The 18,429-nt window shown below is 39.6% G+C and overlaps 1 protein-coding gene across 1 annotated transcript; it reads right to left on the reverse strand.

Annotated features, from left to right (window-relative positions):
• Positions 1–1,124: 1,124 nt before the first annotated feature.
• rela (v-rel avian reticuloendotheliosis viral oncogene homolog A) lies at positions 1,125–18,119 on the reverse strand. The gene is made up of 11 exons (XM_074699087.1): positions 17,927–18,119; positions 16,204–16,239; positions 15,948–16,093; positions 12,841–12,986; positions 9,665–9,756; positions 8,461–8,595; positions 6,522–6,626; positions 4,560–4,775; positions 4,381–4,461; positions 4,206–4,289; positions 1,125–4,044 (listed from the first exon to the last, which is right to left on the reverse strand). The coding sequence occupies exons 1-11, from the start codon at positions 17,931–17,933 to the stop codon at positions 3,191–3,193; spliced, it is 1,902 nt and encodes a 633-aa protein (XP_074555188.1). The 5' UTR covers positions 17,934–18,119; the 3' UTR covers positions 1,125–3,190.
• Between the last annotated feature and the right edge of the window lie 310 nt (positions 18,120–18,429).

Genomic DNA, 18,429 nt, shown 5'->3' on the forward strand with positions numbered 1-18,429 from the left:
CGTGAAGGGATGTTTGAAGGTGCTATAAGATACAGGGAGCAGCCGAAGCTGACAAGAGGTGCCAAGGATTGTTTTATGGCAATAAAAGTCAAATCTACTATGGCACTCTCATTAAGCAAGGCTAATCCTGCTGACATTTCACACAATACGGTCAGCAGCAGCGGTGCATGTAAGACTGTTTCAGTGCTACAACTCTGCCTTTTGAACATTTGTCTGTGGTGCTAGAATATCATTTTATAATATGTGTATAATATTATTTTTTGAATTGGCTAGAAGGATGGGGATTACAGCATAGTCAGCCAAAATACACACTATAGTACCCTCTTGGGAGCAAGAACCCGAGCTGAAGTGCTGTTTGGGTGCCAAAAAACATGCTATGCTGCATGTGAGCCAAAACGTGTGCCCTCTTGGTTGGCAAACCGCACTTAAGTGTCCACTTGGCTAAACATGATAAACTGCTCTCTTGGTAGGCAGAGATGTTATGGAGATGTGCTTTTTTTTTTTCTTTTCACCTCTTCCCTTCAGAAAGTCTGCATGCATCACTGTGGTTAGCTTAACACTTCAGCCACACCCTGGACTGTCTTTATGAGGAGTATTTAGACTTTAAAAAGAAGTTTGGAACTGAAAAAGCTACCTCTGTCATTTTATTCAGTTACAATAAATTCTGAGGAACACAGAATTTTTATTTTAAGCTTAAACAAGATACTTGATAGCCGCTACTCCAAATAGATAACTACAGCAGCTCGCCCTGGCTCTAATACCTCCTTGCAAAAACTACTGTGTGACCGTATGACACATTACTGAAGGAAAGGTGTTCACTCCTCGCCAACCTCGCCATTGATCAGTGTTGAAGTAATTAAGTCCAGGAATCCTGATTTTCAGGACTCATGACTCACCCAGCACCCAAGCTCTGATGAATCAAACTCTGATTCTGACTCAAGCACTGGCTGCTTTTGGATTCAGAACAAGGAGAGAAGGACAGAGACTCATTGATTGAAAACAATGGCTCAACTTTTTTTTCTTTATTTTGATTTTAGCAACAGCTGGGACATGTTTTCATCTGTATGCACACTCAAATTCTTGTTTAGCATCAGTAACCCCCATGACACCTTAAGTGGCATCACTATTTAATTTAAGTAGTGTAGGCTTGACTCAGATTCAAGTTTTGGTGGATCAAACATCACACCAGGGCTGGACGATGTAGCCTAAAATCTCACTTTTTTTCACCATAATTCTTGATCCTTCTTTTATGCCTTGAATAAAAAATGTTTTTTAATGTCACAAAAAATCTTGAAATGAGTTTTTTTTTTTAAATAAATGTAACTTAAAACACTACACACATACATACATGTTCTTGCTGTGGTTGTTTTGATCCCAGGATGAAGAGTGCAGTCAAGCTGTGATGGTGTTGATTTGAGTCAGATGAAAAAAACATCTGTTGTAAGAGATACTAGCAGCCGTTTATCCCCGACAGGCAGGGTTACAGTGGGTTAAAGTATATCAAGCGATATGCAGCGTCACCACATCTCTAACAGCTTCTTACCATGTCACTTTCTTATCACATGCAAGGCAATGAGAGAATGATTCTGTTAGTGTTGGCTGAAACAGCCTTTAAATGAGCTATTTAGGGGCTTCTCTGTTAGCTGCTATGAAGAGGGAAACTTTTGGAGTCCAAAGGGATAAAGGTAAAGGAAATATAGACTGATGTTTTAAAAATTCAACTGTTAAAGAGGGGGTATTCTGCTTTCTCATATTTTAAACATGGATTCAAAGTCACTGTTTCACAACATGTCAGAGGGCAGGCCTCAAACACCAAGTTTTTCCCATAGTTCAACCCCTGACAGGCCTTCAGAGGGCTGGCCAATCAGAACAGAGAGGGTCAGACAGAGGCTGATTAAGGTTTTTTTTAAAACACCAGTGAGATAAAACTAGGTGGTTTTTTTAGCTGCAAATCATGTGATGCTACTACAGGGACATCAGAGGGGCAGGAGAAAGTCACAATAACACAAAGTAAAAGCATGCAAAAAGTAGCACTTAACCCCTCTTTAACCTCAAATTTGTGTAAGTCAATACAATCATGTTGGAATTAATCAATTTACACAAAGTACAGGTTTTGAATTTTTTATTGATTTCAAAACATTTATATTTGTTTCATTGAAAAAAGTCTGTTATACTTGAAATATGAGCTACATCCATATACTGTTTACCCCTGCAGCCAACTGACTTAGGTGATACTGACATAAAGTGAACATTTCCACTGATGTTGAGTAAAACATGGTGATCGGTGCTGCCACCTCAGAATATAATGCATCTTTTTCTCTTGCATGTTTACTCCATGCATCATTTTACAATTTCTCTGTTGCAGCCTACAGGTTTTGTGTCTTTAATCTCTCACTGTGTTCATGCCTTTTCATGTTTTCCCAATCTAAACAAACCAGCATCAAATGAACTAGACCTCTTTCTGCTCTGATAAGACAAGTCAGTTCAAAGTTTGTCATCAGAGTAATTGTGCTATCAAAATAACAGACTACTGTGATGGAAAGCTGCTGTATAATAGATTAGTGGTTCAATGCTATCTTTAGCCATTTTCCATCATTAAGTATGTTACTGTGCCCTGAAATGTGGCTCAACTGGATTTTCACCATCCATTGTCTCAACAGATTTTGATTTTTCGACGAGAAACAGTTGTTTTCTCCATGTTACCACAATCAGAAGTGCTGCAACACAGCAGAACAGTAGTAACAAAGCAAGATGTTTAGGGAGATATGGCCACCAGGTGAAAATGTTCTGTTGACTGTGGTGCTTTTTCACCACTTAGCGCTCCTCTCGGAGTTCCCAACAGTCTGTGGTTTTTGACCAGAGTGTTTTCAGTTCGTTGAACCACTTTCCTGCCAGAGGTCTGCAATGTGACTGTCTGTATAACAAGTCTTTGTACAGGAATAACATCAGGTTGACATGGCTGTTAAAAAAGTTAATGATTGATGCTAAATGTGAGCTTAGCAAGGACAATCCAATCCAATTATGCTCTGTCCTGTGGGTGGTTACCACAGCTCGTGTCTGCCCATGTTTCAGTATCCACAGTGAAAAGTTTTTGTGTCTTTTCCAGCACCACATATCCACCTCGATTCCTTTCCTTTATTAACTCTAAAAGAGTTTTAGTCAGTATACTTTAAATCATGCCAAGCTAACTTTAAGTTGGGTGCCCGGAGGCGAACTTGGCTTGGCTCCCGCTGTTAAAAATAGAAATCAGACGATCCTCATCAGCAGACATCAGCTCGTCATACTCATCCAGCACAGGGGGTCTGTGGAGGCTGTTAGTGGGTGCTAGGTCAGCCATATCCTCATTCTGGAGCAAGCTGACGATGCTGGTGGGGTAGTTCATCCAGGTGCTCCCTGGGTTGCAGGCAGGGTCAGAGGAGTTCTGGGGTGCAGCTGCACCGTTCAGGGGAGCAGTGCAGGTAGGGACAGCTTGCTGGACTGAGCCTAAAACAACACAGTTGCCACTATCACCCATGAGAGGGGGGTTCAGAAGGTCCTCAAATTCATCCATGTTCAGGCTGTCCAGTGTGCCTCTGGCCTGGACATCATCAAAACTTGGGAAAGTTGGGATGTCATCGTCTAAAAGGGGGGAATCCACCGGGAACTGAGATCCCTGCAGGTTGAAGGAGCTGCTGCTCTGTGAGGGGGCGGAGCTTCCCTGGGGAGCAGCCTGCTCCTGGGAAATGGTTGAGGAAATGTTGGGGAAGAACTTCTGAAGGTCTGACAGGTTGACGGTTGAGAAGTCCTGGTTAGCGGTGGATGTGGTGGCAGCAGAGGAGGAGGAGGCTTGTGGCTGGCTCATTGTGAAGTTGGGCACCGGGGTGGCTTTGGGCTGCGTGCCCAGGCTCAGGCTCTCCATGATCCTCCACGTCTGGTTTGTGGTGGCAGCAGAGATGGAGGGGGTGGACTCCACTTTGAGCGGCACAGTAAAGTGCTGGCCTGGCTGACTGTAGGAGTAGGAGGGCTGGGGTTTGGCTGCACTGGCACCAGGGGGCACTACAGCAGCTGGAAACACAAAGAAATGAAACATAAGTGAAAATGAAGCAAACACATTTCATGTAGGCGTGGATGTTCAGTATTTTACTGGAGAATGGGTCTGGAGCTGTGCAGTTTTGGAACGGAAAGACTGTTGACTGAGTGGTACTAAAAATTTCTGCCACACTCACCTGGTTGTGTGCTCATTGCTGGAGGCTTGGCTGTGACTGTTCTCCTTGCTGGGCTTATGTGTCGTCGATCTTGTGGAATAGTCACTGAAATACAAATTCAGGCATGATTATCTTGTGTTCATTCAAAGACAGAACGGTGTTATGTTACTGATTGAGGGAAATGGCTTTATCATACCACTCGACAGCATGGGCCCCAGCTTCAGGTTCTGAAACATGTCACCTGTACACTTCCTCTTGTAACTCAGCTTGTACTCATCTGCAGAGAGGACATTGTAAAATAACATTCAAAATCAGCTCTAGTGTGTTTAGAAAGAAGAAAAGGCTTTAATGTTAGAATGAATCATTGCTGCTCACCTGGGTCAGCAGGCAGGTACTGGAAATCCATTGGCTCGCTGACCTCACGATCAGAGGGTCGGCGAAGCTGCATCTTTACTCTAACAGGCTCAGAGAGGTTTGTGTCACGATACGGTGGTGTGCGGAAGACAATGGCCACCTGCCTGTGGACGTCAGCCTGGGAGAAAGTGCCTTTCCCCTCCCAAGAGTCCTGGAAGAAACGCACCTCAATGTCCTCTGCAAGGAGACAGAAAATAAGACGTTAGGGGATTTTAAAGCTGACAAGGGGCTTGAGCTCAAGGGCTTATTTTGTCTCTGGTAGGCTAAGCTTGGGATGGAAAATTAGGGATGTCCCGAGCCGATACACAGATTGGTAACAGGACACATTATGGCTATTTTTGGAGGATTGGGTAGCATCAGATTTTGTTACGTTATTGGGACCAATCCAGTTTTCACGTTTTCAGCACCTTCACGCTTTACGGCGGCTGCAAATCAAATCACTTTAATACAACAAATATGGTTAATCATCTATAACAGAATCACCAAACAGAGTGCAGGATTTATCAGAGAAAGGTATCAGGTATTGGATCGGATTTGAGGTAAAAAAATCTGTCTTGGGACATCCCAATGGAAAATGTCGATCAACATAAGAGAGAGAAGTAAGGACCTTCTGTTATGGGGTAAGACGCTCTTACTCCCTTTAAAAGGACTTTACTGAAAACAGCAAAGATGTTAAGTATTACTGGGCGTCACACGAATATTAAATAGGATCTAAGCTAACATTTGTAAAAATGAAGTCATACGATAAATGAAACTCATAGACTGAGGACACCTCAAACTTTCTGTGCTGGGTGGTAAAAGTTCTGTTTTTGTGGAGTTTGATAGCTTTGAAAAATGATAACTTAGCTTCTCTAATTGTTGGTTTTACAAAAAAAAAGTGTCTGTGAATTTTTAAATTGTTTTTGGACAAGTTGACAGAGGCTAAAAATATCAGGGCTTCTCCGTGGCATAAATGAGAACTTTTTAGTGGGCATGCTTATAGTGAGAGCAATCTCCAAACAACTTTAATCACACTTCAAGCTCTAAAATACAAAAATGTATTTTAATGAATCTGCTCACTGTCAGAAACAACTGAGCTCAGTACTCTTGAGTGTTCAGGTTTCATTATTTCATCAGCTGTTCTACAATGATGCAACATGCATTCAGTATAACGAGATCAAAGATACAATATACCAAGTAAAGTACATGTGCTTTTTTAAAAATATTGTTTAAAAATGCATTCAAGAAATAAAAAAGGAGCAGATGTCTCACAAGTTTCTTTAAGAGCAAAGTATTGGTTAAAAAAATAAGATTCTCTCCTGATGTTTCAGTATTTAGACTTATTAATTTACTTAGTCAATGTGACACACAATGAAACCTCGCATAAACAAAAATGACAGTGACAAAAATATCCCTTCACAGGGTTGATTACTTTTAAAAACTGTCCCTTTTTAGCTGTCAGAGGTTAAAAAATCACCAAGTTGTTGGAAGAACTGAAGTTTAAATTAACATCTCTGCTTTTATTTCTCTTTAAGCCTCTGCTTTTGTATTTCTGAGAAGCCCAATCAGATCGGTCAACTGCATCACTCACGTTTCCTTTTCTCAAGTGTTCTCATCACATCACAGGTTTCTATTTTATCATCTCCACTGTGAGAGAACAGAAACTAAATACAGCACTACAAACTTCTCAGAGCGTAGTACACTTCATTATGAAAAACAGGGCTCTGTTTATAGGTTTAGAAAAGGGTTGTGTGCTGCCAGAAGAAGTGTGAAGAAGTGTGAACGGCTCACACCTCTTCCTCTCTACGTGCATTTAAACTTTCCGCACACTCTGATCTGTTTCAAAGATTGTTGAATATGAAAGTTATCTGAAAGCTACTGAAATTAAGGTTTTGTTGATGTGCAGTGTTTTGCTAAGTATCGTACAGTCATATCTTATAGTACCTTTTTGCACTTTGTCGCACAGCAGAAAGATCTCATCTCCTCCTTTGCAGCTTCCAGAGTTGCGGTTGACCCTGCAGATCTTCAGCTCTGCAGTGTTTGGGGCTCCTTTGTGGAGAAAAAGCAACTGTGAATAAATAGGTTTAACACCAGAATCAAGGATAACACCCAAAAGCAAAAACCTGAGAAAAAAGAGGATACTTTTGTCTATTCATTAACTGTCCATAACTTTCATGCTAACCTTGAACTCAGCAGGAAACAAAGCGCTAAGCAAAGCTCATTATTATTATTAAAGCTACTGAAGCTACTAGAAGACACCCCTCCCCTCCCCCCTTCTGTCCAGAGGGGGAGCACAAATTGACCAAATAAGAGAGTTCCTCACGGAAGCTTTAAAACCAAGAAATCAATGGAAACTGAAAATGTACTCAAGAAATGTAAATTTAGCATTCAGCATTCAAAGTTCTGGATTGATAAGTCTAAAAATGTGAGCTCTTAATTATGAACATAGATTGGGAATTAGTGTATCCATGACTGCAGCTGTTACTTACAGACAAGTAAGTATTAAAGCTTCTTTCCTGATCATTGAACAATCTGAAGGCCCAGACTTTCTTGTCGCACAGTCCTGCTCATAGGTGTACTCAGCATGTGTCTGAACATGCTCACCGAATGACCTCCAGGCAGAGAGTGAGAGTAAGAATATCAGGATGGATTTTTAAGTGAGTTAGTAAAGCATTAAGTAGAGTATTGTCGTTACAGGACCCTCTCTTTGCGAAGCATCAATAAACCACTGAGTCACTATCCTGCCTAATTCTTGTCAATATCTTCAGGTTTACAAGAAGAGTTAAAACACAAAGAGGAACAAAGAGTGTCTGAGGGAATCAAAGGTTGTCAAAGATGTACCGACTGGAGTGTTCACACTGATACTGCTCTTTATCACAATCTTATTCTGGTCATTAACTTATCCTCACAGCGTAACCACTGGGACAGCACTAGGATCATGTGATTTCTGTGTATTTAACTGCACTGACGATGGAATAAAAACACTTAAAAAGGCCACAACTCACATTGAAAGTCATCCCATAATCAAATCTGTGATCTGAATGTTTCCTCAATAACTCAAAGTACCATTCAAGAAACACTGGCACTTAAATGGGAAACATGTAAAAAGTGTATTTACTAGGGATGCACGATATTGGATTTTTGCCGATATCCAATATATTGAAACCCCTTTTGGCCGATACCGATAATCACAAGTTTGTTTGTTTTTTTCACTGTAAAGAAAGATAAGTCTATCCTGTACTGGAATTTATATGTTACTCTAATTGTGACGGTCTTATTTGTTTAAGAAAGACACATAAAACAAGACAAAAAAACGTTGGATTTTACCATAAATAAGAAATGTATTATTTTTCAAACTCAAGACATTCAGTATTAAAATACAGAAAAATAATTTCTTTAGATCACATGAACTTTAAATGTACAATGCATTTTTAAACATAACCAAGTTACATTTGATTATTTTAGAGCTACTGTAACAACCTGGTGACAGACACAGAGCTCTGCAGTGCAAATAAATGAAGTGCTACATTTTATTTAAGGAGCTTATTTTTCGGATGAAAAATGATAATAATCCTAACTGAATAGCACCTTATCGGCTGAGCCTATCGGCAGGAATTTTCATATCTGCTGATACCGATAAACGTGTTTTTAAGCTTTTATCAGCCGATACCGATATTGTGCCAATAATATCGTGCATCCCTAGTATTTACTTAAAAGGCTTAAACCAGAAGATTTTAACTTTTCCAAATCAGTCATCAAAGCAGATGGGTGTTAAAAATTATAGACTCTTTTAATCAAAATCCATTCCAGCATTAAAAATGTGCATTTTTCAAAGCCTGTGCATGAACTTGTTGGTTGTGCAGTGTTAGTGTTGTGCACTCACTGTTGTCGTAAATGGGCTGAGACACCACCGGCTCCAGAGGAATGAGGTCCCCTGTGGACAGGGTGATGGAGGCCTGGAAGCAAAGCCGAACTGAATTCAGGTCAAACTCCTCTTCCCACACCTTGGCTTCAGGAACTGCAGCAGAACACAGCAGGGGAAGGGCGGGGTGCACAATCAAGAAACACATAATCAGTCTGGCATCCGGTCATATGTGGGCTATCAGAGTTTGAACATCACACAAAGGGGAAGTGACAACTTTAACTTCTTTCCTGTCATTGTAAAAATGTTCTTTTGTTTGTTTAAAATACGATTGAGTGCTGATCAATGATTAAGCTTAATGCTGTGTTATTAACTCACTAACGAGTGAGAGAAAGACAATGCTGAATTCTTAACAATTTCCTGCTTTTAAGTTTGTATTTCTGGTGCCCTTTTTAATTTGCTTCATCTTTTGATGCGATCTCCTGACCTACAAAACAAAGTTAAGCTGTGCTAATGAGATAAAAATACCTACTCCCATCAAGTTCAATAACTAGAAGATACAGACATAATGTCAGAAGTTTCCAAAATAAGTTTCTCATTGTTTTCTGTACTTGCCATTTCTTTAAACTTCTTTTTTTCCCCAAAACAAAAAAAATCAATACAAAATTTTAAAAAATCACGTAGACAAAACTTTTAACATCCAACTAGCTTTTTTTCTGTCACTGATGCTTCATTTGAACTTTGTAGTGACTGTTAAGTTTTACTTTTTAGCTATCAATTGCTAACTTAATGTGTCAACCTAGCTTACCAGCTCTGCAGTTTTATCCAAGTTTAATAATAATAATAATGATAATAATAATAATAATAATAATAATAATAATAATAATAATAATAATGGATTTCTTAAAGGTAAAGCATCTGCAGTGCATTCACTGCAGTTATTGCTTCACTTCCTCTTTTTGGTATCTTAAGTAATTTTTCGAAATTGTTTTTCAGATGAATGAAATTATTCATTTTTGCTCAGTTCTACTTCAATAAGTCATCTTTCATACTGTCATAGCTCATAAAAAATCCAAATAATGGTGTCTTACATTTAAGAGGGACATCTAGGGACTCATTCCACACAGCCTGACTCATTACACTACACTGATGGATTTAACAGAGAAAGGGCAAAATACAGACGACGCTTTGTGCTGTAAACTCATCTTTAAGCATGACCACTTACTGTTGAAGGGGTTATTGTTGGTCTGCAGCCGACAAACGATGGCCTCATTTACATCCTTCTTCTTTACACACTGTATGCCCAGGTTCTGAAAACTGAAAGCACACACAGTCATTAGACCGAAACCTGACAGAAACCACCAGAGCATGCATGCAGTTTATCATTCACCAGAGCTGTGGTATGAATTCTTATGTGTAAAGGAAACAGAGTAATTGAATCATGGAACAACACAACAGAATGATTTAACACTCAATTTACAGTTTACACAGAGTGTGAGAGTTCACACCAATAACTCTGGGTTAAATCCTGCACCAACAATTCAAACAGTTTGTCCCCACAAAAGCCAAATCTAAAAATAATGCAGTTTAATCACTGTGGGCCAACGACCACATCCGCAAGTTCAGAGGTTAGCCAGGGAAAGCTCATCGTAAAGGAGAAATCCTTCACTTGTATGTGCAAGTACTAACATAATGGAGTATTTTGGACAAGTTACATAATAAACTAGTTCTACAGCTTGAGTCATTTCAGCTTTCCTGATGGTTTTAATAATCTCCAGTGATCAGACAGAATTTTTTGAGTTTTAAGGTCTGCCCATAGTTCTGGCTCCCAACAGGCCTCCAGAAGGGCTGGACAATCACAGGGAAGTGGGTTTGTGGAGCAGGGCACTTTAAAGTGATACTCAAGGATGGAACAACTTGGGTCCTATCACAAGGTTTAGGGCAGAAATTACCCCTACAGCAGTGTTTTTGTGCAGCAGAAGCCCAGGGCGCACGCACCAAAGACCCCCTCCCTGCTCCTCTGCCAGTTTCCTCTGCACTCAGACGGGGCAATATTTTACTTGACCAAAAACACAAATAAACGGACTCCCACTGAAAAAGTCTGATATCGGTCTGCATTCACGCTTTATTTAGAGAATTTTTAGCACGTTACTTTCACACAAAAACACAGCCAAATAAGGCTCTAGTTCTCATCGTGGCGTAAAACGGCGCTACCTCCGCTGCAGAGCTACAGCTGGCTACAAGGCGCTCGCCGCTTAGTGTATCAGTCCGCGCGCGACGTGCCAGATATAAAAAAACGCAGGTAGTCTGCCAGGATGAAGAGACACGATGAGAACTAGAGCCTTATTTAGCGGTGTTTTTGTGTGAAAGTAACGCACTGAAAATTCTCTAAATAAAGTGTGAATGCAGACCGATATCAGATTTTTTCGGTGGGAGTCCGTTTATTTGTGTTTTTGGTCAACTAAAATATGGCCCCGTCTGAGTGCAGAGGAAACCGGCAGGGGAGCAGGGAGGGGGTGCTCTAGGCTTCAAAAACACTGCTGTAGGGGTAATTTCTGCCCTAAACCTTGTGATAGGACCCAACTTGTTCCATCCCGGAGTATCACTTTAAAGAGATGACAGCTAAAATATCAGGTAGAAGCTGAAATAAGTGCGAGAAAAATAAGGATTTTTCAAGCTACTACAGGGTGAAATATGGACAGTATGAAACCTTAAAATTTACAATATGTTAGCATTAACACATTATAAGGCTCTTACTGAACACTACCTTGTGCCTTGTAATATTATTTATTCATAATTCCAAAAATGCTTTTTCTTACTCCTTCAAAAGTAGCAAAAAGAAACTCAGTTGATGAAGGTGTATCCCTGTAGCTTCTTTATTAATTATCATAAATTACAAAGTTCTATTCCAAGACATAATCCTTCAACTGTAAGGCCATTATTTAAGATGTGTTTAAAAAGGTTATATAGAAAAAACATTTAATGCTTTACAATAACTTACAAAGAGCCACCATGCAACTATTATGCATTTCAAGAGTAGCATAGCTTAAAATAAAGTGTTTCTACTTTTTTTTGCATACTCAGCATGAAGCACAGGAAGTCAATGAGAAGTAGAAATCCTTTATCTCTCTGGTTTTTAAGCCTTCTCAGCTAGCCATGCATTTTCTCTCAGCCTGTACAGCTAATATTATGATGTAAATTTGCCAATAAAATGTAGATGACCATCAAAACAATGAGTCATGTACACTGACTCTCTCTGAATCACAGTGCTGGCAGCGGTGGGAAGAACAGCCCGTTTGTTTGGATTTCATCACAGTCATGACAAAGATTTATAAACATGCAGTTCCTCCTGTATTGATTGAGTTGAATTACACAATACACAGCAGTGTGATGAGTTTTCTACAAAGGGCTGTGATCATACAATGAAGTGCCACTGGGCTGGACATTTCTAATCCAGTTATTAAACTTTCCAAGACCTAAATTTGAAACTGAAATCCATCTTTTGCCCAAGACAGTTTATTTTCAGATAGTTTTTAGGTTGTCCCTCTGAGAACTTCTCTGCTTAACCAGCACCTTTCAGATGTAGTTTAAGCATTTGACTTGAATAAAACACCATCATACATCACATAAAACCAACAGAAAGCCAGTCAGTAGAAGCAAACTTATCTTTGAAAGTTTCTGCTGTTAATGTTTAACTGATCAGTAAACCCAGTACGAAACTGGCGTCCAGTTTTACCAAGGCGACAGTAAACACATCACATTCTCTTCCTTGTCTGGGTCAGCTTCTATGTTTGGGTGTTAGATTTCAGCAAGGCAATTGAGAGCCTGATTCACAAAGGGAATGTGCCGCTTTTGGATCCGATAAACTCAGGGAAAGAGCCAAAAAAGCAGCCACTTTGTGCAGACGTTGTTTGCACACGTGGAAAGGAGTCACAGACATTTTGGTGCAACAGGTGGGCCTTGTTGCAAAAATCACTTTCACAAACTTTTAAGTGATAAAACAACTCAACCTCTAACATAATTATAATAATACTGGACATTTAACCCGTCAACATTACTTTGAAAGTGATGCTTTTATTAAAATATGGGGCTGTCTTGGACTCAACCATCACAGTGCGGTACATGAGGGTCCATTCTTTTCCTAACAAGCTGCACTATGCAAGCCCGCTCCAAGATGTTAGCTGGATAATCTTGGACAAACTAGACATGTTCCTGTCCAGTTTTTCTTAAAATAACTCCCCATTAAACTGGTGAGATGTGTATCCTCCTCATTCTGCTCGCCTGTGTGTGGACAGATTTTCAAAAGGTGAAGATGCTAAGAGGTCATCTCAACACAGACACAGACACAGACACAAAACAAAAGCAAACTGCACAGGAGCACAAATGAACTCTCAGCTCTACCTGTGTATTCTTCTCTCCTGCAGGTCAGCTTCGTAGTAGCCATGTTTGCAGTCTTTACCCACCAGTTCATGAGGGTGGGGCTTGTGGGGGGCGTTCTTTGTTACTAAGGAGATTCGGACGCGCAGGGGGCCGCTGTAGTTGTGCACCTGTTGGAGAGATTATTGTAACCAACTCTTTAACCTGCTCTTTCAAAGTATGACATCACAGTTTTCCAGTTTATAAAGAAAACAAAATGAAAATTTACAGAATTAAATAAGGGAGACACGTCTTTTTCAAGTCTTTGAAGGAATCTCAGAAACTGTTGCAGCTTATTCTCCAGAGGAAAAAGAAAAACACTTAGCAAATGGTTTTTAGCCAAATGTTGAAGGAGAATGAATCTTATTTAAGCTTGTAGCTTTGGACACAAGCTTCTACTAAATCTAATGGTAGATTTGTCGGCGGCTTGGCAGTAGTTTAAAATTTTCAGAGTGCTAATCATTTTGGGATTAGTCCAACAGACACACCCAACTCATGACTTGGCATCAGTACTGACTACTGAACACACACAGAAATGAAAACTGACTGAGCTGTATCTTATTAATTTGTCTATTTATGCTGGTTTAAAACCAACATACATTACAAAAAAAACAACCAAACAATCGCATTTTTAATATTTATTGTTTCTCTGCACCATTAAATTCTGCTTTTAACCAAGGTTGTAATAGTTTTGGATTTGTCGTTATAGTTTAGTATTAGTTAGTTTTGACATTTTTTTTCCATTACAGTTTAGTTTTAATTAGTTTTGATTTTTGCAACAAGGCTTAGTTTTAGTTAAGTTTCAGTTTTTTCATACCTCATTAACCAGGTGCAGGATTGAAAAAGGTCAGAGTAAATATTTTGCAATACTGTTTTTTTTTAAGTCCAACATAGTGCTCACTGCTCAGTCAATACTGATACTGAGCTGTTGGCTGCTGCCTTAAACACATGAACTATACATGAAAACTATACAAAAATAATGTTAACATTAATCACATAAAATAATCTAAACATAAATTAAATAAAACAATATAAAATGAGCTTTACTAATTAGAAACTTGGACCTTGTAACAATAAAGGCAGACTCAAATACAATTAAAGTCAGATTCACATGAAATTAAACTATTACAGATGCTCTGATTCATTGCTCCAGAAACTATAACTAAGGGCATTGTGTCTGTAATTTTGGTCAGTTTGAGTTAGCTTTGTGAACACAAGATACAGTTTTAGTTTACTTATCGTTTTTGTTTTCTTTTTTTCTAGTTTTTATTAGTTTGAGTGAACTGCAATGTATTTTAAATTTCAGTTTTCGTTTTTAGTTTCGTTTTAGTTAACTATTATAACCTTGCTTTTAACAATATTTACACATCAACCCAACTTTTGTTAAACAGCCAAATACTAAAACACAATATCTGACACCTCCTGAGCTAACAAACTCATGTGTTTTTAGATTTATTTTGACTGCTGCCACGAAACAACACTAAATTGCAACTTTAGTCTGGCGTCAAACTAAAAAGTCAACAAGCCATCTCTACAAAGGGAGTGACTGAATGTGAGACTGCAGCATTTTGACGGTTTTTAAATGTGGGCGGCCCATCTTGAGAAGAGGCCAAACTGGAGTAATGAATGACTCATCATGACGGGTAATATGTGTTTAATTGATGTTCTTATATTAAATTGGCCATGCTTTTGGTAGAAGTGCAGAGCTGTGTTTATTGTTTTCATAATGCCTGGACCCCCTTCGACAAAATTCATAACTCTGCCCGTAAGCAATGTGCACCCAGCGTGGGAGTCACAGTTAAATTTTCTGAATTTAACCTCAAACGTTCTCATCTCTTTCCTGACAGTGCTAAACCACTTCCTTCTGTGGAAACTTTCCTAATTCCTCCAAGTCTAAACTTTGCATCTATGACTTTAATTCTGACGAACTTTGTTACTCTAACAGTGCTGTAACTCATAGCTATGTGCCTTCAACTAACTTTGTTATCTACAGTGGCTGTGAGGAGTTTAAAAGTGAGCTTGAAAAAGTCTCCCTTCTAGATATATGCTTGCATCATAATCCACACTTTAAAATGAGATTATCAGTGCCAAGCTAGGTTATTTTAAAATGCTACTTTGTAGCTTCTTTGGAGCTTCCCGATTGGGTTGAGCAAGACCAGATTGATTTACGGCATGTCCAAGTCTCTATGACAACACCACGCCGTCTGGCGAAGTTTAGAAGAAAGAATAGAGATCTGTGTTTTTCTCTGCTGAAAATGATTTCTGTGGTTAATTTTGTAGTGATGGTGGACACTGGAGCCAAACTGTCAGACAGAAAAAGGACAGAAGAGCAGAAGAAAGATAATCGGGAGAGTGATACAGCCTGAGCTAAAGGCTAACAGAGGGGCTAAGCTGTTTGTGCTAATGTTCATCCCAACCCACAGGCAGCAGTTATTCTGCAGTGGTCTGTTCAAACTTGAGAGTCTATCAATAAAATGAAGAGTGAGGTTATGTAAGCTCTGCTTGGTAGATGACTGGAAGGACATAACCAGGATTCAGCGCTAGGTATGGACGGCCACTTAACTACTGCAAAAACTGACAGTTTGCTTGTTGCCATGTTTTAAACAACACCCCTACGTAACTGTTCTAATAAATACCTTACCTTGTCGCATTGTATCTGATAAAAAGTAGTCTTGAACAAAGAAATTTGTTCCGAAACAAACACATGCTTGGTTAAAAGTCACATCTTTGCAACAGTGTGCATGAGACTCCGGGCCAGAAAGTGGCGAAAAAAACACAGCAACCAGCCAAGATTTCTGTGCTTTAACTAAGGGGACAGTTTTTCATAGAATCACTTAAAAAATGGAGAAAGATTCCCCAAATATTAAAACATTTGAAGGCTGTGTTTGAATTTTTAAAGAAGTTTATGGTTAAGAATTTCAGATTTTGTGTGACCTGTTCTTCTCAGCAGAGACTTTTCTGTTTTTTAGTTTCTTTTTCACTACATGGTGGAATATGTGAAGCAACATAAGAACCATTAGCTATCAGCTAATAATGGTACTGCAGACAACTTTGGGGGCATTTGGTGCAGAAATGGTCCAGCATCCTCTCACCTTGATGGCTGGATGGGTCTTTGTGGTGTCATTGCTCTTCTCCCCGGGGATGCTGCCTGCTGAACGCCCCTCACACTTGTACCTGAACCTCATCCCTCTCGCCTTGGGCTGCTCAATGATCTCAATGAAGGCGTTTCCTGTTTGGACTGGGAAAATAAAACAAATTAAATGCAGTTTTGTTTGGAAGTGAAGACACAAAAACCAGAAAGTGAAATTCTGCCCATTCATGAATAATTTTCCAGAAAAAGCTTCTTACCTGGGTTGAGTTGGGGCAGACCCCATCCATACACACCTGTGGTGGACAGAGAACAGAAAGAGAGCTTGTAAGTTAAAGTCTCAGAGTAATTAGTGGTTTATAGTTACAGTAAGTGACACACAGATGACAGAAACCAAGCCCTGCTTACAGCACATACTTGTGGTTTAGTAAGAGTTTGTCATTTGTGGTGTTGTCGGGATGGAAAACTACAAGACAGAGCAGTGTCCAAAGGGGTCAAAGGTCACTGAGACAGCAGGGCTCCCAGCTAAATATAAACCCTCATCATAAACTGGCCCTCAGAAAGAAGACAGAGTGAAGAGGAGAGCAAACAATAACAGGCAGGATGTAATATCAGTATTAGATTTCCCCCCTCAAAGAGTAGGAGGCGGCAGCAGAGCGCTCTGGTTTCAGACTCTCGACTAATGAATTGCAGAGATTTAAAAAAAGTCAGGTGTGACAAAATATCAGATGCTTGAAGCTCCACCCAACAGCTAGGAGAACTTGTTTTATGAAGAAAACATAGGACGCTTCCCAGGTTGGAATACATCTGCGTCCAAGACTGAATCCAAACTAATATAAAACAGAATATGGCTTTAATCTTACACTCTCATACAGATAATAGGTCAAAAGGTTCCATTAGTATTTGATTATTATGAGAAAGCAAAGAAAAACACCAGATGCATCAGACTATTCTTATAATGCTGATGTTGTGAAAGTGAAAGTATTTCACTGCTTTAACACATTAATATCAAAACACAGCTGAACACTTTCAATATACAAAGATGTCACCCCTCGTTTAGTGACATATGTTGTTGACTGTTTGTGATATTGATTACTTCTACACTGATTCATACAGTCACAGTTTGAGGGTGTTGTAAAGAAAACAAGAGTAAAAACACTAATGCACCAAAACTTATTGTAAAATCACAGTTTGAGCAGGAAAAGTTACAGGTGATGTGAAAGTTAAGTTGGCCCTGAAGTGACAAACTTTTTCTTGACATTAATTAATTAATTAAAATACACTTCTTTTTTCGTGTTTTAAAAGCGTGGGCTATTTTTTTTCTTTCTTTCTTTCTTTCTTTTTTTTTTTTACATTGCCAGAAGATGTTTTTCACATCGCCATACTTTTTCCCCACCACACAGTTTGCATCTCACGCCAACTCCTTTGAAATCTCGGGGTGTTGTTTCCACCACTCGTCCGGTAGTTGAATAAAGGTGGGCGGTGTAGTGCATCGTGCGTGTACCAGGCTGGTTACATTGGAGCCGATAATCAGACACACCATTCACAATACCGGTAAAGCTGTCAGGATAAGTTTTGACATTGCTTTTATTCAACAAATTCAAATAACAGAGAAATCCACGCAGTTTTGAATGACGTTTGGTGTGTTGGGTCGCTGTAAAGATATCCATGAGGTGGACCGACACGACAGGCCTTTTGGCACACCAACAGTCCTGAGTTCACCCACGCCAAGTAAGGTAGACACACTTACAGGAGTGACTACCAAGTGACACCACATTTCACTAGAATAAGTTTGAGAGTCTCTACATGATGTCTAATTCAATCTTGAAGCTAGTCCAGCTAATCCAGGAACAGCAGACTCCTCCTGTTAGCGCTGAACCCAGCGGTAGCGGGGCTTTCCCCAGTCTGCACAACAGTTCCTTCTACAGTTCCACCTCCAAAACTGGGTAAACAGGTCGAGTAAATAAATCCAGTTCCACTTACCGTCCATGGCTGTGTCCAAATGTGACTTCCCCTCCTCTGCGTACACCTCTTTTTGTCTGTGGATTTGTTTCCTTCAGGAATTAAAACACCAGAAACGCAACAGTAGGGACTCCAAAAACTTCTTGACAGGGCTGTTTCTGTCGCCTCCTTCGCTCCACCTACATCTGTGGACAGGGTTTGCTCTATTGTGAAGCTAGAGGAAATATAACACAGCGGCTATCCGGTAGAAAATACCTCGATGTGAAATCAATTCGAAGCAAATATTGTGTAATTATTTGTAATGTAGCTTCCTAAAGTAAACACGATGACTACTCTGTCACACAGACCAAGAACAACATGTCTGTGTCTTTCGTACAGACATTTAAGTTCTGTGCTAAGAGGCTTTATTTTCTGTGTTCAGCCAAAATATGCAAGACGACTATGGCAAAAGAAAAAAAAAAATCATCATTAACATTTGCGAAAATTAAAAAATAGACCAGTAAGTCTAATCCTTCCTGTGCAAG

The sequence above is a fragment of the Halichoeres trimaculatus genome, unplaced genomic scaffold (genome assembly GCF_033239565.1).
Source record: "Halichoeres trimaculatus isolate MK-OKI-2021-1 unplaced genomic scaffold, fHalTri1.1 fHalTri1_scaffold_22, whole genome shotgun sequence".
NCBI classification, from domain to species: domain Eukaryota; kingdom Metazoa; phylum Chordata; class Actinopteri; order Labriformes; family Labridae; genus Halichoeres; species Halichoeres trimaculatus.

What these genes read in the sequence shown, in the direction of transcription:
- rela (XM_074699087.1), bottom strand. An exon ending in AGACCCATCCAGCCATCAAG is followed by an intron (nt 12,987 to 15,947) that starts GTGAGAGGATGC and finishes TCTCTCCAACAG; the next exon opens with GTGCACAACTACAGCGGCCC. An exon ending in CAACAATAACCCCTTCAACA is followed by an intron (nt 8,596 to 9,664) that starts GTAAGTGGTCAT and finishes GTTCTGCTGCAG; the next exon opens with TTCCTGAAGCCAAGGTGTGG.